Source organism: Mytilinidion resinicola (genome assembly GCF_010093595.1).
Source record: "Mytilinidion resinicola strain CBS 304.34 unplaced genomic scaffold BDZ99scaffold_16, whole genome shotgun sequence".
In the NCBI taxonomy this organism is placed as follows: Eukaryota; Fungi; Ascomycota; class Dothideomycetes; order Mytilinidiales; family Mytilinidiaceae; genus Mytilinidion; species Mytilinidion resinicola.
The window spans coordinates 704,852-729,404 of NW_022985452.1; the positions used below are offsets into that span (position 1 = coordinate 704,852).

General features: G+C 53.5%; 9 protein-coding genes across 9 annotated transcripts; 4 read left to right on the forward strand and 5 right to left on the reverse strand.

The window, feature by feature from the left end:
- Positions 1–68: 68 nt before the first annotated feature.
- Positions 69–2,200, forward strand: BDZ99DRAFT_573913 (uncharacterized protein; the record flags this gene model as incomplete). Its single annotated transcript, XM_033728328.1, has 3 exons — positions 69–1,488; positions 1,538–1,799; positions 1,915–2,200. The coding sequence occupies 2 exons, from the start codon at positions 69–71 to the stop codon at positions 1,786–1,788; spliced, it is 1,671 nt and encodes a 556-aa protein (XP_033573356.1). The 3' UTR covers positions 1,789–1,799; positions 1,915–2,200.
- Positions 2,201–2,652: 452 nt separating this feature from the next.
- On the forward strand, positions 2,653–4,661 carry BDZ99DRAFT_510720 (MFS general substrate transporter; the record flags this gene model as incomplete). Its single annotated transcript, XM_033724487.1, has 4 exons — positions 2,653–2,810; positions 2,864–3,320; positions 3,375–3,950; positions 4,008–4,661. 4 exons carry the CDS (start codon positions 2,653–2,655, stop codon positions 4,260–4,262), a joined length of 1,446 nt encoding a protein of 481 aa, XP_033573357.1. The 3' UTR covers positions 4,263–4,661.
- A 1,674-nt stretch (positions 4,662–6,335) lies between these two features.
- BDZ99DRAFT_449114 (c6 zinc finger domain-containing protein) lies at positions 6,336–8,159 on the reverse strand (the record flags this gene model as incomplete). Its single annotated transcript, XM_033718097.1, has 2 exons — positions 6,336–7,697; positions 7,757–8,159. The coding sequence occupies 2 exons, from the start codon at positions 8,157–8,159 to the stop codon at positions 6,490–6,492; spliced, it is 1,611 nt and encodes a 536-aa protein (XP_033573358.1). The 3' UTR covers positions 6,336–6,489.
- A 2,215-nt stretch (positions 8,160–10,374) lies between these two features.
- Positions 10,375–11,255, reverse strand: BDZ99DRAFT_523846 (uncharacterized protein; the record flags this gene model as incomplete). The annotated part of the gene is made up of 2 exons (XM_033725844.1): positions 10,375–10,729; positions 10,834–11,255. The coding sequence occupies 2 exons, from the start codon at positions 11,253–11,255 to the stop codon at positions 10,375–10,377; spliced, it is 777 nt and encodes a 258-aa protein (XP_033573359.1).
- Positions 11,256–11,884: 629 nt separating this feature from the next.
- BDZ99DRAFT_422791 (MFS general substrate transporter) lies at positions 11,885–13,751 on the forward strand. Its single transcript, XM_033717003.1, has 2 exons — positions 11,885–12,122; positions 12,207–13,751. The coding sequence occupies exons 1-2, from the start codon at positions 11,930–11,932 to the stop codon at positions 13,502–13,504; spliced, it is 1,491 nt and encodes a 496-aa protein (XP_033573360.1). The 5' UTR covers positions 11,885–11,929; the 3' UTR covers positions 13,505–13,751.
- A 2,080-nt stretch (positions 13,752–15,831) lies between these two features.
- Positions 15,832–17,472, reverse strand: BDZ99DRAFT_479654 (uncharacterized protein; the record flags this gene model as incomplete). Its single annotated transcript, XM_033722268.1, has 3 exons — positions 15,832–16,066; positions 16,457–16,742; positions 17,013–17,472. 3 exons carry the CDS (start codon positions 17,470–17,472, stop codon positions 15,832–15,834), a joined length of 981 nt encoding a protein of 326 aa, XP_033573361.1.
- Positions 17,473–18,543: 1,071 nt separating this feature from the next.
- BDZ99DRAFT_523849 (uncharacterized protein) lies at positions 18,544–19,615 on the reverse strand (the record flags this gene model as incomplete). The annotated part of the gene is made up of 6 exons (XM_033725845.1): positions 18,544–18,601; positions 18,653–18,722; positions 18,781–19,012; positions 19,062–19,159; positions 19,242–19,346; positions 19,402–19,615. 6 exons carry the CDS (start codon positions 19,613–19,615, stop codon positions 18,544–18,546), a joined length of 777 nt encoding a protein of 258 aa, XP_033573362.1.
- A 1,544-nt stretch (positions 19,616–21,159) lies between these two features.
- BDZ99DRAFT_94523 (Thioesterase/thiol ester dehydrase-isomerase) lies at positions 21,160–22,263 on the reverse strand. The gene is made up of 3 exons (XM_033729056.1): positions 22,037–22,263; positions 21,902–21,952; positions 21,160–21,850 (listed from the first exon to the last, which is right to left on the reverse strand). Exons 1-3 carry the CDS (start codon positions 22,105–22,107, stop codon positions 21,508–21,510), a joined length of 465 nt encoding a protein of 154 aa, XP_033573363.1. The 5' UTR covers positions 22,108–22,263; the 3' UTR covers positions 21,160–21,507.
- Positions 22,264–22,384: 121 nt separating this feature from the next.
- BDZ99DRAFT_449124 (pseudouridine synthase) lies at positions 22,385–24,354 on the forward strand (the record flags this gene model as incomplete). Its single annotated transcript, XM_033718098.1, has 2 exons — positions 22,385–22,633; positions 22,696–24,354. 2 exons carry the CDS (start codon positions 22,385–22,387, stop codon positions 23,890–23,892), a joined length of 1,446 nt encoding a protein of 481 aa, XP_033573364.1. The 3' UTR covers positions 23,893–24,354.
- Between the last annotated feature and the right edge of the window lie 199 nt (positions 24,355–24,553).

The window sequence follows — 24,553 nt, forward strand, 5'->3', positions numbered from 1 at the left end:
TGTAAAACGATCAAAGAGTAACTTTCTCATCCAAGATATATTTTGTCTCCCTGTGTAAATTAGCCGTCATGGCGCCTCGTTTCGCAAGAATTATGCTAGCCATTTCTTCTTTCCACTCCTTTACGTCCGCATTCCCTAGCCAAGGCAGCTTCATCGGCATAACAGCATGCTCCACGAACTTCTCCCGGAATATGACTGAGATGACACTCCCGCAGTGTTACTCTCTATGCGGCACGGGCTGGGCGTCGTACGACAAGTGGGACGCCCTTACTAGCATCTTGACCTGGGTGGTACCTCTCTTCGTACTAGTCGGCAACATGCACTTCTCGCACTTCGACGTCGCCGTCTACAAGAAAATCCCAGATCAGCGATGGTGGTATGCGGCTCGGCGAATTGTGGTGAACGGAGGCCGCAGTCTACTCTTCAACTACGCGTTTGTCATACTACACCTCCTCGCCGATCCAATCGATACGATATGGAGTCTGCTAGATAAACTAGCGTTCGCGAAGAAAACAAGGGCATATATCCATGAACAGATCAGTCATCCGTCGCACCCTCCAGTCCCAATGGCCACCGCCAAAGGCAACATCACCATAACCCTCCGCGGCCTATCAACTCAACTCAGCGCCCCACCGCTCACCCCCCACGCCCTCAAAAACCTCCAAATCGTCCTCTTCGCCCTCGACGACTTCTCCCCCTCCCCCTCCATCCTAACCCTCCTCCACCTCCTCCACCACCCCGCCCTCCCCCCTCACCGCCGCGAGAAGCTCCTCGAAACCCTCGCCCACACCGCAACCCTCCTAACCCATACCCGCATCAAAAGCGCCCGCCGCGCCGCCCTCGCCGTCACCGCCTACGCCTACCCCCTCTTCACCTCCGTCGCCAGCGGCGCCGCTGCTTCCAGCACCCCAACGCACTTCCCGCACACCATCGCCCTACGCGAGCTGTACTACTGGCTCATCCCCACCATCGCGCTCAGCAGCGCCGCGGGCGCGTGGCCGACGGAAAAGACAGCAGGCGTGGCGTTGCAGCCGCTAGTGCGCGAGGTCAACCTGGTGACGAGGGAGGTGGAGCTGAAAGGGGAGGAGATGGCGCTGGGGACGCCGCGGCCGTGGAATGGGGCCGTGTATACGTGGCGGCCGCGTAAGCGGGTGAGGTGCTGGGAGGACGTTGGGATGCTGGGGAGCGCGTTTGCGGTTGTGGCGGGCGCGTGGGGGTTTAGTTTTGTGATGAGTGTGGTTACGCCGACGCGAGGGTTGGGGTGTAGGGCCGTGACTGAGGTTGGGTATTTTGCGGCGTGGTGTGTGAACTTTTTGATGACGCAGGGGGTGTGTTTGTGGTGGGGTAGGGGAGGGAGAGGCGGTGGGAGGTGGGGAGAGGGAGGGGAGGAGAAAGATGGGAGAGCGCGGGGGTTGTTTGTGGTGGTGTTGGTTAAGGATGCGGTTTTTGCGGTGCCGATGACGCTGATTTTGTTTTTAGCGTTTAAAGGTCTGTTGAGTTTATATGGAGATCTTTGAATGCAGCTGACGTTTTTCAGGTTGGTGGAATAGTTGCGATTGTTGGTCTGCGAGGTGGAGTCTTGGCTTTGCGAATGCGCGTGTTCCGCTGGGGTTGGCTGCGTGGGAGAAACAGCATGATTATCTTTACTACGCGCTCATCGGGGGTGCGTTGGGCTTTCAGGTGCTCGCGGCAGTGTGCATGGTGGGGTGGAACAGGGGGGTGCTGAGGTTGATTTATGGGGAGGCGGAGAAGGCGAATGAAATAAGGGTACCAAAGGGAAAGGAATGATAATTCAATCTGTGAGTCTTGTGTTCTTTCTTGTCGATGCCGAGCTTTAAAAGGACCTCATTCTGTCCAAACGCTTCCGGGTGTACTTTAGCAAATCTTCGTCCGTCCCGCTTACATGAGATTCAGGTCTTGTTATGGCGTATCGATATATGTTTCTATTACGACACTCTCTAGACACTGCTGTAGTCTCCTTCTAAGGCGAAATTTGCTACACGCAATATTTGATTAGAATGGTGAGAATTACGAAGATTTGGACACAGTATGGTCGAGGACATCAAATACCCGATCAGGTCACGCGGTTCTCGCATCCTGATTGGCAGACGCCGACTCCATGCGATTTCCCCCACCATACCCTCTTTCGCAGCATCATACTCCACATTGACATATCCAATAACAACATAAAACTGCCAGCTACATCTAAATGAGAACATCAGTCCTCGGCGACTCATTCCTCCTAGCCACTTCGTTCGCCCTGGTAAGGGCGAACCCCGAAGTCTGACCCCCTGCTCAAGCCAACCTTGGAACCACTTCACTGACAGTCTGGAACATCCAACCATTAGCCGCTCAACGTCAATATATATATATATATATATACCATGGTCCGCCTGTCATGCCCCTTCTATTCTTCGCTCTCCATTACACACTCCCCACCAGCCTTCCACGGCCTTGTGAACTTCCAGCCCAATGCCTACCGACGCATTCCCACATGATCCAAGCAGGTCCTTGGGCCTCAGAATAGCTGAGGCCTGTCTCGGCCCAATGCGAATCCCAGGAATTGGATCCACAAAGCCCGTCCGGCACATCACGGAAGCGTGTACATTTTCCTCTGAGTCCGCCGAAGAAGCGGAGAAGCAAAAACCAACAATGATATCGGAACGCCCGTTCTCAAGCTCCGAAACCTGCAGCATAGACGGGACCTGCGTAGATTGGGATGGGCCAGACGACCCGGCAAAGCCAGTCAATTGGCCACTGCGCAAGAAAGCGAAGAACCTCGCCATAATCTGCTACCTCTCCTTTCTCACGTTAGTCACGGCCCCATTCCCCACCCGAGATATTTTAAGCCTGACTTGCCCAGACCATTCAGCTCAACCATGTTCGCGCCCGCGGTCTCCGACGTCATGGACACTTTCCACTCGACCAGCGCCGAGCTCGCCTCCTTCGTCGTCTCCGCCTTCGTCCTTGGTTACTGCTTCGGCCCGCTCTTCCTTGGCCCGGCGAGCGAGTTGTACGGCCGCGCCCCAATTTACCACATGTGCAACATCTCATTCGCCGTTTTCTGCGTCGGCTGCGCGGTTTCGAATAGCCTGGGCTTGCTGATCGCGTTCCGCTTCCTCGCGGGGATGTTTGGCGGATGCCCGATCACCATCGGTGCTGGCTCGCTGGCGGACATGTTCAAGCAGGAGAACCGGGGTGCGATGATTGCTACCTGGGCGGTTGGGCCGCTGGTTGGGCCCATCATTGGGCCGATTACGGGTGGGTTTTTGAGCCAGCATGCGGATTGGAGATGGGTGTTTTGGCTGATTGTGATTGCTGTGAGCTTTTCATGCCTCTTTGACGATCAGCTGAATACTAACAGGCTAGCTCAGGCCGGATTCGGGGCATTGGTTTCTCTGCTGCTCCTGGATGAGACGTACCCGCCAACAATACTAGGCAACAAAGTCGCACGCCTCCGAAAGAGCGCTAGGACTCAAAGCTTCCACTCTGTATACGACACCGACCCAAATCAACGCACCTCCAAGGTCTTTGTCTACGGTATCGTACGCGCCGTACGCCTCTTCCTGTTCTCGCCAATCGTTTCCATCCTGTCAATCTACCAGGCAATCAGCTATGGCTATTTATACTTACTGTTCACAACTTTCCCCCCCATCTTCCAGACCCGGTACCACTTCTCAAAAGGTGGAGTAGGATTGGCATTTCTTGGAATCGGCACCGGCTCCATTATTGCGCAGGTATTCGGCGGCCTAATCTCGGACGCGATTCTGAAGCGGCTGGCAGGGCGAGGCGTCTTGAAACCCGAGTACCGACTACCCCCGCTCTTCCCAACCTGCTTCGCCATTCCAATTGCTTTGTTCTGGTACGGCTGGGCTGCCGAGAAGAAGGCGCATTGGATCGTGCCGCTCGTTGGCACCGGACTGCTTGGATTTGCGCTGAACATCGTCTTCGTGAGTTTCATCCCGCATGATCTGGCCAGACGGGCAGGGCTGATACATACTCAACAGACGTGCGTCGTGACGTACCTCATCGACGCGCACCCGCTCCACGAAACCAGCGCTGTCGCGGCGTCTGTGGCCGTCCGTTCTCTCGGGGGAGCTTTGCTCCCGCTCGCTGGACGAGCCATGTATACCACCATGGGCCTGGGCTGGGGGAACTCGCTGCTCGGGTTTCTGACCCTTGCTATGTGCCCGTTTCCGTGGATGTTCTATAAATACGGCGAGCGGATTCGGACGAATCCGAAGTTCCAGATCAAGTGGTGAGGGGCGGCGCATTGGCCCGGGACGTTTTTGAGCTACAGTTGTTAGACGTGAAAACGTGTCCAATTGAAGAATTTGGAGACGTCTGATCAGTACTTTGGGTAAGATAGGATAGCGAAGGAGTAGTTCGGAGGGCTGCCCCGTGAAGGTGGAGTAGTTCATACCCTCTGCTTTAGTTTAGTATTGTGCTGCCTTATGGACATGTATCCACAACGCTCACGCAATATCACCAAATGAAGCTTTAGAACAGAAAATTAGTTGCAGTCTAATTCACAAGTAGAATTTACTTGGCAGGCTCAACTCTCTCAATTTACCGCTTACAAAAAGGTTCTGCATCTCCTGTTTGCCGTCTTCCTCCTCGCCGCTGACGTTATCATCTTCCCCGTCTTCTTCTTCTTCTCCGTCATTATCGTCGCCATCGTCCTGCCCGATGTCTTCTTAATCAACCTCGTATTAACATATATCACCGCATCGCAAATGAGCAATGGTCTTGTTCAATCCCACTTTCATATCCACGTACTGCGTCTTCTCACCGATATGGAGCCCAAGATACCCTCCAGGCGGCGACACGAGCACCCAGCCATCGTCCAGCAAATCTATGTCGCACGGGATCGAAAAGTTTTCGAAAATAGGCAACTCTGCGGTTTTCTAGGAGGTATTCGAAGGACAAGCGATTTTCGCTCATGATGATAAAGCCCGAGAGGAGGCGCGTGTACTGAACGCTGAGCTCGCGGACTCCTTTGCGACGTTTCAGGAAGGTGGATAAGTCAGCCTCGTCGCAATGGAACCGGTCCAGGGCCAGCTTTTTCAGCTTAGGAAAGTGGACTCGTCCTGCCATAGCATTCATGAAAGTCGCGGTGTGCTTGTTGGGTGGCGGAGAGCGCGAGATGTAAACGTTTCAAGCTTTGAGGCGTTGCACAAGACTTTGATTAGGCATTCCATTGTCTCCGGCCAGCGCTCTGGTAAAGTCGTTGGCGAAACGCGCATTCGGTAATATGTGTGCTAAACACCAATGTAGAGCGGTGGAGTTTCGTGCGTGCCTTGCTCTAGTTGGCTCTCGGCAGAGAGATGCAAATCCAAGCAGTGCAATTAAGAGAAGGTCTCCGCGTAGCCGCCGGTAGTACGAAACATGCTTGCATGAAGACTGCTAGAACGTAGCAGCGTCATATGCATATGTTCATCTGATGCCGGCTCTAAACACAAAGATTCTAGGCGGATGTTGTTGGATATCAGTGCTGTAAGCACCTCTCTCGTGCTGGCAGACAACACAGTGGCGTCTCTCACAGTCTTCCACAACGAAGTTTCGCTATCCCATTGGGGATCCGGCGCAACCGCAGTGCCTGACCTCTCGTACCATCGGGAGGCTCTTGGATATATCATGAAGCAGTATTGTACCAGCTCTGCCGTGTGCGAAGCCGAAGAGCTCAATGTGTGACATGTATGAATCCCCCGAAGACTCTGGATGATGGATCGACTCGATGATTACGGTGCGGACAGCTAGGCCGAACTCGGGGTTCGCGTTGATAGCGTTGAGCAACCGGCGAAGCCCTTCAAGAGCCACAGTCAAGTTCCGGCTTGTGAAACACTTTCTTAGCCTATCCACGAACGACTTTCGCGTTGACCGTACGAGAACAGAGGCGGAGGTTTGCGAGGTCTTCGGCTTCCAGGTAATCAATGAATCCGGGGTATATTTCTGGTGGTAGCCCTTGGAGGGAACCAGGGAAGTGTGTCAACAATGCAAAGTCCGACACACACCCAATGGCCTGGCCTGAGTGGATGATTGGGCATAAACTTACGAGGCTCCTTGGAAGTCATTGTTGCAGAAAGCTGCACAAGATTTATACTAGCGGCACGGAAGGTAGAGTGGCGGGTGGTTGAAGCAATGAAAAGAAGAGCCAATCACGTCACGAGAACCTCATTTGCTCGTGCGCTTATCGCCGTGGAGACTTGTTTGAAGTGAGAATGCTCACCGTTTAAAGCACGCTAGCCCGACTGTTCTGCTATCATCATTACACTTTGTTCATGCTCTTCACTCGTGCAGACTCTCACTCGGGGAAAAGATTTGTGATAGCAATGCCACTTTTGATCTGCTGCAAACCACATGCTATTGCACCCCTCTCATCTGCACTCAACTCCACCCTCAACACTCGCTTACCCTATAAGACCCACTCCATCCGCCACGAGATCAGGCTCTGAAGCTCTCAGTCACTGGCCAACCCTGATCCCAGACTCAACCCCTATTCTGAACATTCTTGCTCATAGCCCTCACCTTATGCCCATACCTATACAGCACAAACGGCAACGGCGCCAACCCCGCCATCAGCGCGCCGAGCCACGTGAGGGTGCGGTGCGGGCCCAGGTTCTCATACATGGGCACCGACGCCGGGAGCAGCGCGCCACTCACCACATACCGGCTAAACGTCATGAACGCGAGCGCCGAGCCCGCATACTGCAGGTACACAAACACGATGTAGATATACGTCGTCGTGAAGATGGTGACGAGCGAGTAGCCGAAGACGAAGACGCCGAGGATGGGCGCCCAGATGCTGATCCCCGGGTAGCAGGTCCAACCGATCCAGAAGAGCGAGACGGGCATCAAGAGGGAACCGCCGAGCATGGCGAAGTAGAGGCAGACTTCGGGCGCGAGGGGCTGGTTGTTGGCGGCGGCGCGAGTAGCAGCCTTCTTCGTCCAGCCATAGACGATGGGGATTAGAGGAATGGCGACGATATCTCCGACCAAGAGAGCGGTCCAGATCATGAAGGTGAGTTCGTTCGAGATGCCATAAGGGACGCTGAAGATATACGGGAACCCATTGAGGAAGGTAAAGAGCACAATGTAGATGATGATCAGGTATAGGGAGAAGATCAGGATGATCGGCTCTGTGTAGGTCATGGCGAACGGGCGCGACAGATTGGTGAGCATGCGTTGTCCCATCGATTGGGTCGATGCGAGGCCTGCGGCTTGGTACCGGGAGTCGCCCGTGAGCTTACGGAGCTGCTGTGCCCGCCAATCCAGAAGGGTGGGCGAGTACGTCTCGGGCTGGAAGAGGAAGATAATGACCAAGACTACGCCAGCAATTATCATGGAGATCCAATCGGCCCATCGAAAGCCAATTTTCGGGAGGTAGGCGCCAATGATGGGTCCGAGAATGGGCCCAGCGTAGGAAGTCATAGTCACGTAGGGGAGACTGAAGGTGATCTCAAGTGGACCCCATACGTCGCCGACCGTGCCGCCGCCGACCGTTAGAGGCGCTGCTCCAAAGAAACCAATCAAGAATCGGAAGACTATGGCGGCTCCATAATTTGGAGCTAGTGCTTTGCCGACAGTAAAGAGGATGAAGAGGGTCAAGGTGCTGAAGTAGACGAGGTTGCGGCCGAAGGTCTCGGAGAACGGAGCCGCAAACATAGAGCCGACTCCAATGCCAATCAGGTACATTCCTACAGCGCGTATATGGTCAGTTTCCAATATTTTAGAGGAGCTTCAAGGTCAGTCGTACCTATAGTCATCGAGCCAGCGATGGCGCCAACGTGGTAGTGCTCATTGAATTGGGCGGAGACAGGACCGTCGATGGAGGCCGGAATACTAACAGCCATGGCAATAAGACAGACGGCCGTGGTCGCCCACCATTTCTGAGCGCGGGTCCAGTTCATTGGGTTTTCTGGGTCGCCCTCTGCCCATCCGACCTGGTAAGTGGTGCTGCCATCATGCTCTGACTGTTCCGGGACTTGGATGCCGGGCAATGTGTGCTCCGTGACTTGGTGTCCTTTTCCCTCTTCGGCGGAATTGATCTCGTTTGTAGTGTGGTGGCTCGTTGCAGCCGAGTCGGCGTTTTTACGAAAGCTATCGACGTCTCGCTTTGCTGCGATGCGCAGGCGGCGGTGTTGAAAAATTGACTGCATGTTGTATAGACTCAATTAACGAAAAATTGAAGAGATAAAGCGAAGAGAAATAGTAGAGCCCCAACTATCAACTCGATGATTTTATCAGGCCTTGCCATATTGAGGCATTATTATTCAGCGGACCATGAGTAAGATTATTAATCGAGCGGACCAAGACTAACTAACTACAGGCAAAGTAGAGTGAAAGGAGTGTTTGTAATGCGTGCATGCTGTGCCGCACTAAATTGTAGCGAAAGCGTGAGCAGCCAATAAGCGCGTTAGCTTTGGCCCGGAAATTTGGGCAGATCGATTACACCGACTCCGGATTTGACTCGGGATACTGTGTTCGCCTTAAACAGAAGGTTGGTAGAAATACCGCGTATTCCTCCAGCTTCGTGGTCCGTAATGGTTCCGAAATAGAGTTGATACGATATTATTCCAGAAGACTGATTACTTTCTATTAGTGATGATGGCTGGACAATAGATGAAGTTGGCCTACGCTGACTGGCTCTACTCCATGAGCATGCAGAGGGTCGCGCCGTTGATACGTATTAGATGCTAGTCCTAGATGGTCAAAACAACCACGTGTCCTCGAATTCGATGAGTACTACCTATATCACTAGACAGCCGTCCTCTGCATGCCATCGCAATGCTCGCATCTGCTCCATCCCCTAGATGTAGGAAATTTCTCGATCCTTAAGCAATCGTACGGACGACTTGTTCAACAGAAAATGGCCCGGCAGCGGCGGAGCGACCGCATCGAGCGCCACGCAAGTGCAGTATGTGCGCTTCGAAAAAACACTGCGCGTACGTGTCCTAGACGACAGGCAACTAGTTAGTAGATGGCTACACCCAATGCGGTCGTTTGTGATTGAGCCATTGCACTTCTTAGCCTTGACTCGGAGTAGTTGTGAATACCAATGGAGACGCATGGACCTGGGCTGAGAGAGAAATGAGAAGACTCGTTCCAGTCCGGGGTTCCATCATGAATACAAGACTGTATGGACGTGCGATCGAAGACTCGGCAGGTAAGGCCAGACAAATATGAAATTAGCAGAGGGAAAGATACGCGGCCAAGGGCAGAGGCCGAGTTATAGAATCATATTGCTATCATTTGAAGATGAAGTCCAAAGTTCTTCAGGCTGGCATAGAAATTCATGATGCCTGTGTATAGACTGTACCCGTGTCGTCTGCATCTCAACCTAAAAGAGAGCAAGACTCGCGATATGAATTGAGAAGTAGTTCAAGATGAAAGTCTGAAGCGAGTGCTTCCAGCTTGGGTTTAAAAGAAAGTCCAGTATTTGAATCCCTGGAAGCTGACATTCGAAGACATTATGAGCTTCGTCCATCTGTTTCTTGACGAGCCATAGTGCTGGGCTTTCCGAAGTCTGGCTGACCGGACGCTCACATGACTTGAAACAACATAGCGGACCCGAAGCGTGGATATTACAAGGAGCGACTGGGGTGGACATCGCAGGCTGGTTGCAGTAATGCTGGCACGTGAACACCAGGATACTACCTGGGTACCATCTTCTAGCCTGTGTGGGCCTGGAAGGAGTTTCGCTATCTCGTGCAAGGGGTGTCCGGATCCTCGGCGTCGTCCACCGGGTGCAGCAGAAACGCGAGAGGACTCGAAGTGGAGTCGGCAGCGTGGTAACACATGAACAGTTAGCAGCAGAGCCCTGCCAACGTCGTGCCTGCATTCAACTGGCGGTCGACAGTCACGAGGTTGTTTTGCGGGTTAGGCATGTGGTGGCGAACGGCTTCTCTGCCGTTCACTGCACTCCAAAGTTGCTGACTTGTTGCAGTTAGGTGAGCTTGCCACGAGACGGCGACAAGGCGACACCCATTTGGTCGTGGAAGGAATCAATGCAGTAACACCAGGAGGCGGCCGGACGAGGAAGCTGGTCGCGATACTGACGGTCAGCAGCATCGCAAAGGATGGAGGTCGATGACGTCGGCGACAGGGGCCTGATGGACGCCTTCGGGAGCTAGATTGCCCCCTGGCGATCTTCCGTGAAGGTTGAAAGCTTGATTGGACGCAGCCTTCGGAACAGCTTGAGCAGCCCAGCACCAATCCGATATTCTTGGCACCTGGAAACGGCTAGGGATACGGCCCATCCTCGCTCCTCCTCCTCAGTTTGCCTCATTTCCGGAACTCAACCCACGCCGCCAGCTTCTTTCGGCTTCCATGACGACCATCCATCCCGGCTCCTGGAGAGCTGCTGAGCGTGCCCTACCCAAAGTCGACGGACCTGAACGCACCGTGCTCAGCGTCGATGAATGCCCGCTGCTGTCGAAGTGCCAGTGCAACCATGTAACGGAGCGCAATCCGCTGTGGCTGGACAAACCAGAGACGGCGGATAAAATCGCGGCGCTTGCAAAGAAAACATTTCTTTACTCTGGAGCCAAATACGAACTCAGCCATCCTCATGCACTCATGCAAGCAATGCCCCTGGATCGCCGCTTGGCAAATGCTATCTCGGGGCTTCGCCGCACGCTCCATCAGGAACCCTCCTGTTGGCCGACGCGGTGAAACATCGACCATCCGTCGAGCAACGTCGAACTTCCGTCTCAACCAGACTTGAGCCCTTGGGACGCGTCATATGCAGGTCATATGCAGCTTAGGAGTAAGTCGTTCCGCTTTCCAAAGCATATTTTACATTTTCGCATGTACCGGTATACGACGACGTACAGTACATGCCTCGTCTCAGACGACACCTGCATGAACCAAAGCGTTGGGTTACAAATCTCAGAGCTCGCGACCTCTTTAGCCATGGATCCTTTGTTAGCGACCTCAGCCGTTGCCCGCAGGAATGTTGTCCGCTGTACGCAGTTGCATGGGCTCTGCAGTAGTGAGGCTTCTTGCTGCTTCTGCGCGCGCAATTTTCCGTTCCTACCGGTCAGGAGTCCTTGCCAGCGCGCGGAAGCCTCAAATATCAGAGAAGACACATCTTGGCAGCCCATTGCCAATCGCCTCTCCCGAATCCTCTCTGTCGTATCGCTCCATCTCTCCTTACCAAAGCTCCGCTTTTGCCTTCGGCTCTCCGCGTTTTCCATTTCCGGCCGTGAAAATGCTCGCACGTTGTGGACTCGATAGGTCCAGCCGGTGCTCATTGCTTACGCTTCACCTGCGGCCCTGTCTTGAACCATGAGCTGCAGTGTTATGCCTATATGCATACCCCATGATGGTCGACCATTCGTCGATCGATATCAGACGTCGATGCTAGCCTTGGGAGACGTCAAGCCATGACAGCGCCGTCCCGCCCGTTACCGTAAGTAGTGGACGATTGCCGCTCATTTCCTCAAAGGCTCTATGCCCTATCTCATATCAAAGACCTCTCACTCGTAGGTTGAATACGGCTCGAGTCATTCTCCGTGCTTCAAATAACGATTAACACGCCTCTAGAATCATGCGGTCCATTCCAAGTACAAGTAGTTACTTTGACCCTTCAGCAGCACCACTGCCTGGGTTGTATACGAGCTCCAAAAGATTTTCTACCGTCCAGCGAGATAGTTCGCACTCATACGATACATATTCTAACAACTTTGCACCGACAATTGCCGAACTCGCCAGGTCACGAGCCATGAGCCGCCTCTCGAACCGTTCGTCTTTCTCAATACGACCGCACAGCAGACTCCAAGATCACCGGTGGAGCAATAATGGTTTTGAGGATCTAGGGGAGTATGAGAAAGATGTTGAGTTTCTCGATGTCTCGGCTATTCCATGCACGCCCGCATCAGCCTCACCCAGCCTCTGTAACGATCCACCGCAGCCAACGAAGCCAGACATGTCTCAAGGACACCAGATAGCGTTCGTTTTGATTGTTTGCTCGGCCCAGTTTCTTTCATTAGGCGGCATGAACCAAACGGTCGCGCCAGTCATGATCTTGGCTGAGTATTTTCATATTCACGACTACGGGACGCTGAGCTGGTTCTCAGCGGCTTACAGTATGACAGTGGGGACTTTCATCTTGCCTGCAGGTAAGAGTCATTCCAACTAGTGTGCAGCTTTTTGAAACATCGTGGACTGCGTCAATCTGGCATGGCTCTGCTAATATAGTACAGGCAGGCTTGGCGACATGTATGGCCACAAGAAGGTCTTCCTAATAGGATGGGCATGGTTCTCCATGTGGTCTCTGATATCGGGCTTCTGCTATAGGTGGGGCGTTGTCGTGTTCAGTGTATGCCGCGCGTTCCAAGGGATGGGACCAGCCTTGATCGTGCCCAATGCTATTGCCCTCATCGGGCGGAACTTTCCAATCGGCGTGAAAAGGAATACAGTTTTCGCATGTTTTGGCGCAGCGGGGCCTACAGGAGCGACCGCCGGTGCCGTCTTCTCGGCTCTGATTGCTGAGCTCTACTGGTGGCCGTGGTGCTTCTGGATACTATCAGCTGTTTGTCTCTGCGTCATGGCCATGACTTTCTGCATCATCCCAAATGAAGAGGGCCCTTTGCATCCTCCAGGAATCGACCGGCCGACCTTTGATTATCTAGGCTCGCTGACAGGAGTCACCGGCCTGATATTGATCAACTTCGCACTCAACCAAGCACCTCTAGCTGGGTGGGCGACGCCATACATCCCAGCCATCCTAACTCTGGGAGTAGTATCCATGGCCATCTTCGTCTGGGTCGAGCTATACATCACCCCGCACCCCCTCATCCCAATCCGCGGGCTCGGCTTCGAAGCCCTCTTCGCCCTCGCCTGCATCGCCGCCGGCTGGGGCAGCCACGGCATATGGGCCTACTACCTCTACCTTTTCCTCGAGCACCTGCGCGGGCACAGCGCGCTCCTCACCGCCGCCGAAACCTCTCCCGTGGCCATCACGGGCGTCTTCTTCGCCTTCTCGACCGTCTGGCTCCTCCGCCGCATCGCCGTGTCCTGGGTCATGCTGATCGCCATGCTCTTCTTCCTCCTCGGCGCGCTCCTGATGGCTCTCGCGCCGCTGCACCAGACCTACTGGGCGCAGACATTCGTCTCGGTCATGCTCATGCCCGGCGCGATGAACCTCTCGTTCCCCGCCGCGACGATCCTGCTGTCGACCGCGCTGCCGAAGGAGAAGCAGGGGATTGCTGCTAGTCTGGTCAGCACGATGGTTAATTACAGCATCAGCTGCGGGCTGGGGTTCGCGGGGTCGGTACACCGCTACACTATCGGGCGGACTGCGAAGCGGTTGGGAGTGGAAGTCGCCGCGCCGCTGGGAGATGCGACGGCAGATGTTATCCAGGCGCGGTTGACGGGACTCAGGGGCGCGTACTGGTTCGCGGTTGGGTTGAGTGGGCTGGGTGTGCTGGTTGCGGGGGCTTTCATCTTGGTGTCGAAGCGGAAAGAGAGGGCGAGGGTGAGGGAGGAGGGGCGTGGGTGAACGGGTTCACTGGAGCGGATCTTGGCCGCCATTGGAAGACGGAGTGGGGAAGAAATTTTAGTTGATGGATCATACACTGTATATATACTTTTTTGTAGGGAACAGGGATCAGTTGGTACGGCAGAAAGCTCGCCAGAAGCATGAATGGAGTTCTAGGAAACGGATATTGTAGCTGAAAATTGTCGGCATTATATAGAGTCATGAGTTATGAGCACTTTTGCTGTAAGGTCGGCCTAAGGTTCCACTGTTGGCATACCGCTCAATCATCACATCGTATGTTTCAAGCTGGAAAAGCCCCATACACGGTGCTAAGGTATCCATAGACCAATATGGAACAAGGCATTGTATCTTGCCAGATAGTCCAGATGACTGTTGGCTGACACTGTCCCAACCATTTCCGCAACCGTTCCGACGTCGACCCACTGTCAGTGTGTCGCCATAGAGCGCTGCCAATATCATTGGCTCAGATAATGCGGAAAACTAAAGGCTCGTGGTAGAAAGGTCCCGTCTAGGAGTTGTACCAGCATGTCGACACGCGGTAGTATATCTCTCCCTATGACACCAAGAATACCCGACGAGCAGCCCGAGCTTACTTATTCAGTCTTCTGCTGTCTTGGCCACCCCGGCGGGAGCGACTGGTGTTGACCGTTGGATGGCTTCCGCAATCCTTCCCGCAGCTAAGGTAGGACCCTGGCACCCTGGTAGAATAAGCCAGACTTCAATGTTCACGTCAACACGAAGACCTGTATTTACTTTTTTGCTACAATGAAACAGCCCTACCAAGGTTGATTCTCTATACCCTTAAGTTGTTTCTCAAGAGGTGTCTTGTTTTCAATTCGTGGCCTATGCTCATTCATCTCGTATTCTTTCATTCATGAAGTCAAATATAAACAGGGTGGTCAATAATCCGTCCAGACGACGAATTACGTTCAATAATTTTGCCCTTGCAACCCAACCCAATCCAATCCAAGACTTTGCCGTCTTCAATCTCTTCGTAGTCCGGACTTTCGTTAAGGCGCGCCAAGATCACGCGTTAATACGCGTTGTTGTGGTAATTTAGTGGCTTTTCACCCCTGAATTCAGTCTTCTTCCCTGCCCCTATGCCCCTTTTTGCTGCATATAACCCCCCCTTAGATTTAGCCTAGCTCCGGCCGGTATTAATATTGTTCCACCAATTATATTCACTCGCTTGTTAGATGCGTAAAACAGCAGGGCTATACAAAACGGCAAGGCTATACAAATCGGAAAGGATGTATACACGAATTGCATAGGATGTGTATATATACAACAACAACAGTCTATTCACTCCACCTACTCTAGCTAGCCTAGAAGCGGAAAGCGTCTAGATGGCCACTTCTCAATTGCTAATTAAAAGGAAAGCCGTATACACCATTGTACCAAGGTCTTACACCAGAATATCCTCCTGCTGCATCGGCTCCTTCACTATAAAGAGCCTTCTCCTTAGGAGTAGACAGAGGGGCGTCCTCTAGGGCTGGTTGAATGTTAGCGCCTAAGGAAATAGAGCCCTAGGTTACTATTAGGGTGCCAGCTTGTCTAGCGGAGAGATCCGGTGGAGAGATGCGGTGCTGTATTGGTGAATTAAAACCCGCTATTGAACATTATTATGGCCTAAGCGATAGCCTAATTGGTGGAACATAGTTGTTACGAGCCGGAGCTAGGCTAAATCTAGGGGCGCCACTAATTACACACCCCCTTTTAACTCCACGCACACCCCTTTTTCACTCCACACACAACCCCCCCTCTTGGCGCTTCACCACCTTCTGATTGGCTCGGAGCACTGCTGCGTAGCCTCCCATTCGCTCGCTTAATACACTCACCAATTCCGAATGCTCTCTCCAAATGCGACCATGTACAACACAAGCAATTACATCATGCCAAATTTGTATAGCCTTATGTACGAGCTCACATACAAGCTCACATACAAGCTCACGTATAGCCTCACGTACGAGCTCACGTACGAGCTTACGTACGGCCTCGTGTATAGCATCACGTACGGCCTTGCGTATAGCATCACGTACGGCCTTGCGCATAGCATCACGTGTAGAGAGACGAAAAGGTGAATGCCTGGAGCTTCCTCCGCACTGCTCCGAGCCAATCAGAAGGTGGCGAAGCGCCAAGAGGGGGGGGTGTATGTGGAGTGAAAAAGGGGTGTGCGTGGAGTTAAAAGGGGGTGTGTAGTTAGTGGCCCCTAAATCTAGGGGGAGTTATATGCAGCAAAAAGGGGGGTTATGCGCAGCAAAAAGGGGGTTTATGCGCAGCAAAAATGGGAGTTATGGGTAGTCTCGTCCTTGAATATAAAGCTTGTTTTAACGGCTTCTAACCTCCAAGCACGTCCCCTGCTTGTCTCGTGTTCTCGCACTACTTGGAACACTGCCGAAGTGCGTATCACTTCCGAGTTCTCTCCAGGCATAGTCTGCTCTGGACACAATTTCAGGCGCGATTCGAAGAACTACTCGAACATTGGCATCTACCGCCTTCCCTTCCGAGCCAACAGCTACATCTGGAACAGGTAGCAAAGTGGTTGCTGCGCCATATTCTATACTGAGAGTGTGTGTAAGGAGACTAGGGGTATTCTACAGGCGCGCGAGTATTCTAATATGCACCAACCAAACGCCGGCCCAGACAAGGCGATATCAAGCTATGGGATATACAGGATCTCGAGCAACATCACAAGTCCCCAAAACCGCGCCGCGAGAACCCCCCAACCGCATCCCCTCACGTCTACCCTAACCCCCTACCCCCTACCCCCTCGCCCCATCCCACCCCCATCACGCCGCGCCCTGCGCCCTCAACCTATCCTCCTCCAACCACCTCTGCATCCAATGCCACCCCTTCCCATGCGCCCGCGGGCCCGCCGGATAGCACGGCACGCCCGCGCGCTTCCACAGCTTCCACAGCATGGCATTCACATAGCCGCGGTTCCAGACGTACAGGCGCGCGCCGGCCAGGCCCTCGGTGTCGCCATTGACGCACTCGGCCCTGTACCAGCGGCGCATGCGCGCCTGGGCCCTCTTCTCGTCGGCCGTCTCGTTGAGCAGCGACGGCATAAACGCCGCGCGCAGGTCGTCGGCCGCGTCGTTGTCGAGGCCCTCGGGCGCGGCGTGGAACTCGCCCGCGATGCACTCGGGCCCCGTGCTGGTGGCGACGGCGCGGCCGAGGGGCTTGATGCGGTGCGTGACGGGGACGGCGGGGTGGTATTTGTACTCGTATTCGTGGGCTGCGAGGCAGAGGTGGGTTTGTTAGCCGCTTGTGAGGTGTTTTGAGGGGGGTCGTCTACACGCCGCCTGTCGTGAAGCTGCGGACACCCGTATGTCGCTGGCTTGAAGTGCCTTTGATCCCTTTTTCAGAATTCCGCACCATGTAGTTTTTGGAGGGCTCAGTGAAACTCGCTAGGCCCACCCTCAAACAGGACATGGGAATGCAATGGGTACGCAGGCCGGCGAGGAAGGTTTCATGGAAAGGGAAACGTGGAAGCTGAGTAACATACCCGCCCATTTATAGTCATTGAACACCTCGTCAATCTTCAGCGTACTCTCAACACTCGGCGAATCCTCCCACACCCCAAACGGCGCCGCGCCGCCCGCGCTCACGTGCAGTCGCGGCACGCTCTCACTGACGACTCTTAAACTATGCGCGCTCCCCGGCTCGCATACGTTGAACTGGTATGCCTGCGTGTTGCTCCAGTAGAAGGCGACCTGGATCGCCTCGTGGAACTGGTGGAACGTCCACGCGGCGGGTATGGACAGCGTGCGGGCCGGCGACTCGGCGCACTCCTCGCCGATACCGCGCTCCGAGGGGATCGTGATGTGGAAGAGGTAGTTGGGCGCCGCCGCGGGCTTGGGGGGCGCCAGTCTGCTGCGCTTGTTGGCATTGATGTCGGCGGCGGCGGAGGGTTGGGCGGGGTCGGGGGATAGGGGCCGTTTGGGGCGGTGGGAGTGTTGGGACATTTTGAGGGGAGAGGTGGATGGATGTATGGATGTGTGTGAATGCTGGGAAGGAGATTGTGAATGTGAGGCTTGAGGTTGATGTTTGAAGTTTGAGGTTTTGAAGTATGAAGTGTAAAGACCAAGGCCTCGAATTGAGGTGTTGAGCTGCAGATGCGTTTGAGATGACGGATCTACACCATTCGAGGGTTTGAGTAGGAAATGGATTATAGGGGAATGAACCATAGGGGAGTGGACCATAGGGGATTGGACTATAGGAGATTGGACTATAGGGGATAGTGATCAGAGCCGTGCACCTCTCCAATAGGCAGTCTACTCAGCCACATGGTGAATGGAGGTGGCCTGACTTCCAGTGATGTGCACGGTGCGGTCATCAACCCCTTGCACTCGATTTGCTGCTCAAAGTCTAGCACACTATGACGCCAGCTGTTCGGTTGGAAGAAGCCCTTTTGCCCTCACCGATCTACCGTTGAATGAAATGCCTTGACGTAATATTGTGAGAAATTTGAAAAGAAGACGAAAACCAAACTTGCCAAGACCCCTCGAATAGTATTCTTCTACGCATTTGCAATGGTCGGGAGTATTCACACCACAACTCTTCAGACGACACGACTCGTGTAGCAATGTTCACGATCCACACAAGCATCACAGCGCTGCCGGGGAGCATCCGCCGCTAATCAAGCTTGCCAACTCCCTTATCCGCACGTCCTCGAAGCCTCCAAGACAGTCTGCCCAACTTCTATGCCACTGAGGAGGCCGCACTCGCAGTTCGAGCCGATGCACGAACCTCTTCATATGTAAGATGGTGTCTGGATCGCTTGAAGGAGCCTCTTCAGCATGCCGCCCCTCCACCCGGCGGTGGTGCAGTAGTGCTGCACGCTAATCGCGCGGGCCAAGCGATCGGAAGGCCATCTCCCGCCCGCCACGATCTGACTAGTCCGCATGAGTAATCTAGAGTATCGACAACATGCGGCCTGCATCCAAAAGAAGATAAGTCATAGCTTTTCCATTCGCCAAACGTATTTATGTACGCGAATTTGGTTAGATCCAGGCTAATTCCGTCTACGCCTCCTCTTAGCGATCCAATTGGGCAAACCTCCACCAGCATAACCCAGGAGTAAGCTTCCTGACACTATCGACATGCATAGCCGTCTACTAGGCTCGATCGTCGGCAGGTACAGACCTCATTTCCCTCTTCGCGTTGGTGGACGACGGCAGATAATTGGTGCAGTCCGCGAGGTTGCTGCTACCGCCTAGCACGCCGAGCAGTCATCCTAGTCATGGCATCGGCGAACTTGCCGCTCCACTTACCTGCGTTGTTGACAAAGATCTTGAACTCCTTGCTGACGGATGTCTGGTTGGCCAGTGCCGTGTCCGACGGCAAGACGAATACGTTGACGGAGGGCGGAGGGTCTCCGACTAGCACTTCACGTCCCATCGCCCGGGAGTACTGTCCTGCGCCTGGCCGGCCTTGGACTAGTCGACGTGAAGTTGCTGCGAGGTGGAATGCGCACCGGTATGGCAGCGAGGTCGACGGCATCAACTCCCTTGTCTTAGAAAAGAGCATAGAGAGAGTCGCCGAGAGCATGGACATTGGGGAGAAGAGCGTTAGACGCCGGGTTACTGAAGCCTTTCCGGCCTACATAAGTCTTCATTCGGGGTCCACCAGGGCATGTAACGATGGCATGAGCTGTTTTGGTTAGTAAAGAGTAGACACAGTATGCCAAGAGATGCTTACCGCCCGCAAAGGCAATCAATGCCGCCACACCAACGCTTCGCTTCTGTGCAAGCGAGCAGCTTCGTGGAGATATCCTGAAGTCCGTTGTTCTCGCCTCGGCCAGTTTCGGGCGCCAGGATCAATGACCCATCATAGCCGCCTATCACGGGATGTTAGATTTAGACAAATTAGAATACGGTATTAGTAGTACTTACCTGTGCTACCCTGAGCTTTATTCCAAGTTCCGCAATTATGGAAAGTTTCCCGAATCGCAGCACGAGCATCATCGCTGCATTTGCCCGTGGACGTATCCAGGAACATAGCAGTTAAGATAGAATCAACCTGAAGCAGGCTGAGAGAGCGCGGGATGGAAGGGAAGAATAAAGCAGAGGCAGTAGATGCCAAGAGGAGGGCGGTGGAGAGATGCATGGTGTTGATGAAGATAAAATGTAAGCAGCTAAGGATAGGCTGGAAAGCTTGGTCTTGTGCCGAGATGAGGTGAGAAAGAGTTTGAAGACACCTCTGTTTGACGAGTTCTTGAGAGTGGTCGTAGCTGCATTTATACCATGGCTGTGGAACTTGACTCTGAGACATGAAGAATGCCTAGACCTATCCGTAGAATTTGATCCTGGTCAGTCCAGACAACGTTGGCTCGCGTGGCTAAAAGTCTCCTTGTCGTGGCCTGGGGTAGTTTGAGGCTCTTGGTAGAATTCAATAAAGCCATGCATGGAAGCGAAGGTGGAGGTACATTAGTACAAAGCGCGGAGACCGAGAAACACAATGCATGGAAAAGCTTCTCTGCGCTTGGCGTATGCACAGCTTCTTGTCGGAAGTCTCTGCACACTAGTCACGGCTTAGGTTGTCCCTGCGGAAATTTAAAATTTAGAAGGGATGTAGAGTTTGAGACGGCGGCATCTAAAGGTGCTGGAGAAATCTCTTTATTGTCCAGCTGCCTGGCAGCAGGGCTACTCCTGACAGTGGTCGTCTCTTAGCAGCCAACAGTGGCAGCCAGGCAGTGGTATGTTCTTGTACCCAAGCGTATGGCCGAGCACGGCACAGGACGAAGAAGCAACTGGTGCCGGACGCTGCGTAAGAAAGCCAAAACAGAGGTAGACTAGCCGTAGAAAATTGGACGCTTTCCTTCGTGTGGGAAAGCCATCATTGCGACTATACGGTAGATAAGATGCGAGAGCTGTCACCTTGTGATTCCCCAGTTCCCAACGAAAGCCCGTGGCGTATTTGGTTCGGTCTGATGTCATCGTGGAGACTGAGATTGCCAAGAGACAGTCGGAAGTTCTGCAGCCAAGAAGACGTTCCTTATATCGGAGCGGGATGTCATTCCATATATGCTTCATGTGGTTGGATAGGTAGCTGGTGGGTTCCGAAACGGAATGGCGATCTCCTCTGGAATACGCCGCGGGATCTAAAATACGCGCGGTATATGCGGGGAGTAGGCGGATCTGGCAGCTGGGACGGCTTCCCACAGGCAGGCTTCCTTGACCAATAAGTGGCAGTCTAAGAATATGTGATTTCATCCTACAATTCTATATTCTAGCAACACACTGACTTTAAGCTTGTGTACATCTGCTTGGCACCGCTTGAGGCCCCGGGGTACGTTAGGATGATTAGGAAAACAACAATTTCGACAGGTCTAGCAGCTCTTCGGGCCACCTCAGACGGTGGCAGATGGGGGTCGATGCTGTCAGTTGCACTAGCTTCTTGGCAGCCTGCTCTGGCTGGCGGAATAGCTGCAAGACGATGCAGGCCGTGCCCGGTAATTGGTGATGGCAGTTGTTCTGCGACATCTTCGCTGCAGGGACAGGACAGGTGCGCCGCGGTGAGCAGCCGGAGACGCAGCCATTGAGAAGTTCCGCCAAGAGCTCAAAAATAGGCCTTTTCCTTTTCAACTGCGTCAAACCAGCGAGACTGCAAGAATAGCCCGGCACCCAGCTGAATCCCTTGGTCATTCGATAGTACGGTGTCAAAGAATATGCGTCGAAGTTAGCCTATAAAATCTTCCGGCCACTGCCCCGAGAAGCTTCAAGATAGTCTCCGGGAAGCAGGGTGAGGTGGAACTTCATCCCTTTGATCACTTGGTAAACTCGCTTGGCCACTCAGGTAGCGACAGAGAGTTTCGGACGGACAATCGACCCTGCAACTCAGTTCCCTCGTCGTGGCTCTCTAAGAACAGGTATATCAATGAGGTCAGCCGGATACGCCTCGTCGAACCAGATCTTTCAATCCGACACCAGAAATCAGCCTCCGGGACGTTATCTCTCACGTGTTCCATCGATCCAAGGGGTTCATCTCGTATGGGACTTTCATAGCTTCGATTTCGACGTAGACAGTATTCTTTCCAGGCCTTCCCTGAGGCCCGGCCCCATCCCATCCGCCCTCGGTTTCCGATTATTTCTATCCACAAAGACATGCACAAACTCTCCGACTACCTTGACAGAATCTTCTCCTCTTTCAAAGACTCCAATTTCGTAGGTCACGCTGCTCTTGCCCAGCTTGTTCACTCGCAACGCCAAATCCACTACGGCAGGAAATCCGACGGGAGAGAAGTAGTCGCAATGGGAATGTACCACTAGGCCGATGCGGTCCGAAGTCGGCGGGTTTAGGGCGCAGCGTTCTATCAGGTAGGTATTCACGATTGAGTCGAAGCTGTTCTCGTCAGAGGTGGACTACTGGCGTGGTGGTGAGGGTTAGACTTACAGAAAGTAGTATATGCTATTGTTCATGTGATCATACATATCATTATCGCTCCTACCCATGATCGTCAGTATATGTTGCCTATATATGAGCTCTGGAGCTTAGGAAGGGCTTGTGAAGATGCTGCGGAGTACTCACCATCGTGTCCGGTACTCTAACTGGAACTTGTAGTCGCTCCTTATGCGATTCTTGAGGTCTGCCTGCGCCATTGAGAAATAGTAAAGCCAGTGGCACAACGAGCAGCACGTTGGATGGAGATCTCAAAGAGGGATGGTCGTCGTGCCTCGGTGGAGATGAGCCATGGCTTGAAGTTGGCGACTTGCGCCCGAAATGCGGAGCTCCAGACACGCGTCACAGGCATTAAAAGAATATAGACATCCAACCTCACCAATACAATATTCGACCTATCCAGGCGACACCACGTTGGCTCCTTCACCTCGCATTCTAGCCTATCTGGTGGGTAAGGGCCGTCTTCGTGCTCCGTCCATGGCTCTGGTGGCCTCCCCCAAAAGCGAATTCCACGTCCCACCCCCGGATACCTTCGAAGATCCCCCCGCCGTTGTCGTGCCAGATGCTGGCGATCCCTGGCCACGGCCCTACTACCTCGAGAATGGCCTGAGGAAGGTCCGTCCATACCACTTCACCTACAATACGTACTGCAAAGCGAGGTGGCGCGACAGAGAAATCCTGGACATCTTTGCCAGCGAATTTCGGGACCGCCCGTTGGAGTACTATGTATGACTTCCGAGACACTATTTATATCCGAGTATCTTCGAGCATGAAGCTAATAGGTATAGAAAAGCGCCATTGAGTCCGGCTATATCACAATCAATGGCAAGCCAATCCCTTCCACAAGCTCCCTCATCCGAAACGGCGATGTGATCACACATACCATCCACCGCCATGAAACTCCAGTCTCTGCCACACCTATTGGCGTAGTTCACGAAGACGATGACCTCCTTGTCATCAATAAACCCGCGGGCGTGCCCGTCCACCCTGCCGGCCGGTACAACTTCAACTCTATCACCGAGATTTTGCGCGCTGAGCGACACTACACCTTCAATCCATTGCCATGTCATAGACTAGACAGGTTGACAAGTGGCATCATGTTCATTGGCAAAACTAAGGAGGCGGCGGAGCGTATGAGTGAGCAGATCCGGAGTCGGACCGTAAGGAAAGAATACGTAACACGCGTTGTGGGCGAATTCCCTGAGGGCGAGGTCGTTTGCGATCAACCCATCCTGCAGATTAGCCCCAAGCTGGGCCTCAATCGTGTCAGGGCTAACGGGAAGGAAGCGCGGACAGTTTTCAAGCGGCTGGCGTATTACCCACCGAAGGGTGAGGATAACGGTGTTGCTGGCGACATTGCGGAAAATCAGAAAACCAAAGGCATGGCATGGAAGAACCTCCGGGGGTACTCAATTGTGCGGTGCATGCCGCTCACTGGCCGAACGCACCAGCTTCGAGTCCATTTGCAATTCCTAGGACACCCAATTGCAAACGACCCCATTTATTGCAATCAGCGCGTCTTTGGTCCATCTCTTGGCCGTGGCGAAGATGTTTCGGACAACGACGACGATATTATCACCCGGCTCGGGCGCATGGGCAAAGACGAGATAGCAGAAGCGGTAGCATACCATGATGAAATGGTCGACAATTACGAGAAGCGCCGAGCTGAGAAGATGTCGGGAGAGGTGTGCGAGTCCTGTCAAACGCCCCTCTACACCGATCCTGGGGTGCATGAAATGGGCATCTATCTACACGCTAAGAGATATGCCTGCACAGACGGCAAATGGGACTACGAGACTCCTCTGCCAGACTGGGCGCTACCTCCGCTTGGCATGGACGGTCCCACAGAAGCAACGAAGGAGTCGGATCCTCTGGCCGTCGATTTGAAAAAGCTGGGGCTCGAAGATGACGAAAGCCCCATTCAGACTTCCAGCAAGACCGCCGAAGTACACTCATCACCGGCAGCGGTGTCTACGGCTACTTGAAGTATCCGGGCATGCATCTAGCAGATCCATGTGTTTTGGTCTTCACGCAGCGCTGCCCACACTACAATGTACACTGCAGCAGATCATCGTACAATTTCGCTTTTCCAAGTGCCTTCATGCACGTATTTGAATCTGTACCAGAGAAAAAAGTAAGGTTCTAAGCAAACGGTCAACTCGCGGTTTAAACTATCCCCAGGAATGACCCCACCAAAGTCCATTTCCACTTTTGAACCTGAGCATACAGGGTTTTAAACTGAGCTATGACTAAGCGAACCTGAGTTCGTGGCTGAGCAAAATGAGCATGCCTGAGTTCAGCCCTGAGCAGGTCGAGTAAACTTACCCTCCGATGAAAAGCAGCCCAAGGCTGATCTGCGCCACTTTATCATCCATGCAAGGGTAGAGCCACGAGTGGCTGATAGGTTCCAACGTCGTCTACGGGATGTTTGGGACCCACTCTGGCTTTCTCCCGTGCTCAAGGCACCTGCAGTCGTCAGCGGGAGGATCGTGAGAGCGGGAGGATCGTGCGAACTCTTGGCGTACGCTTTACCTACCTTAGGCTAGCATATGGCAGTATCACTCATTGATTAAGACCCTCAGCGACCACCCATTGCAACCAATTCTACCTCTCTGGTGAGTGCGCACTGATTGCTTCTCACTATTA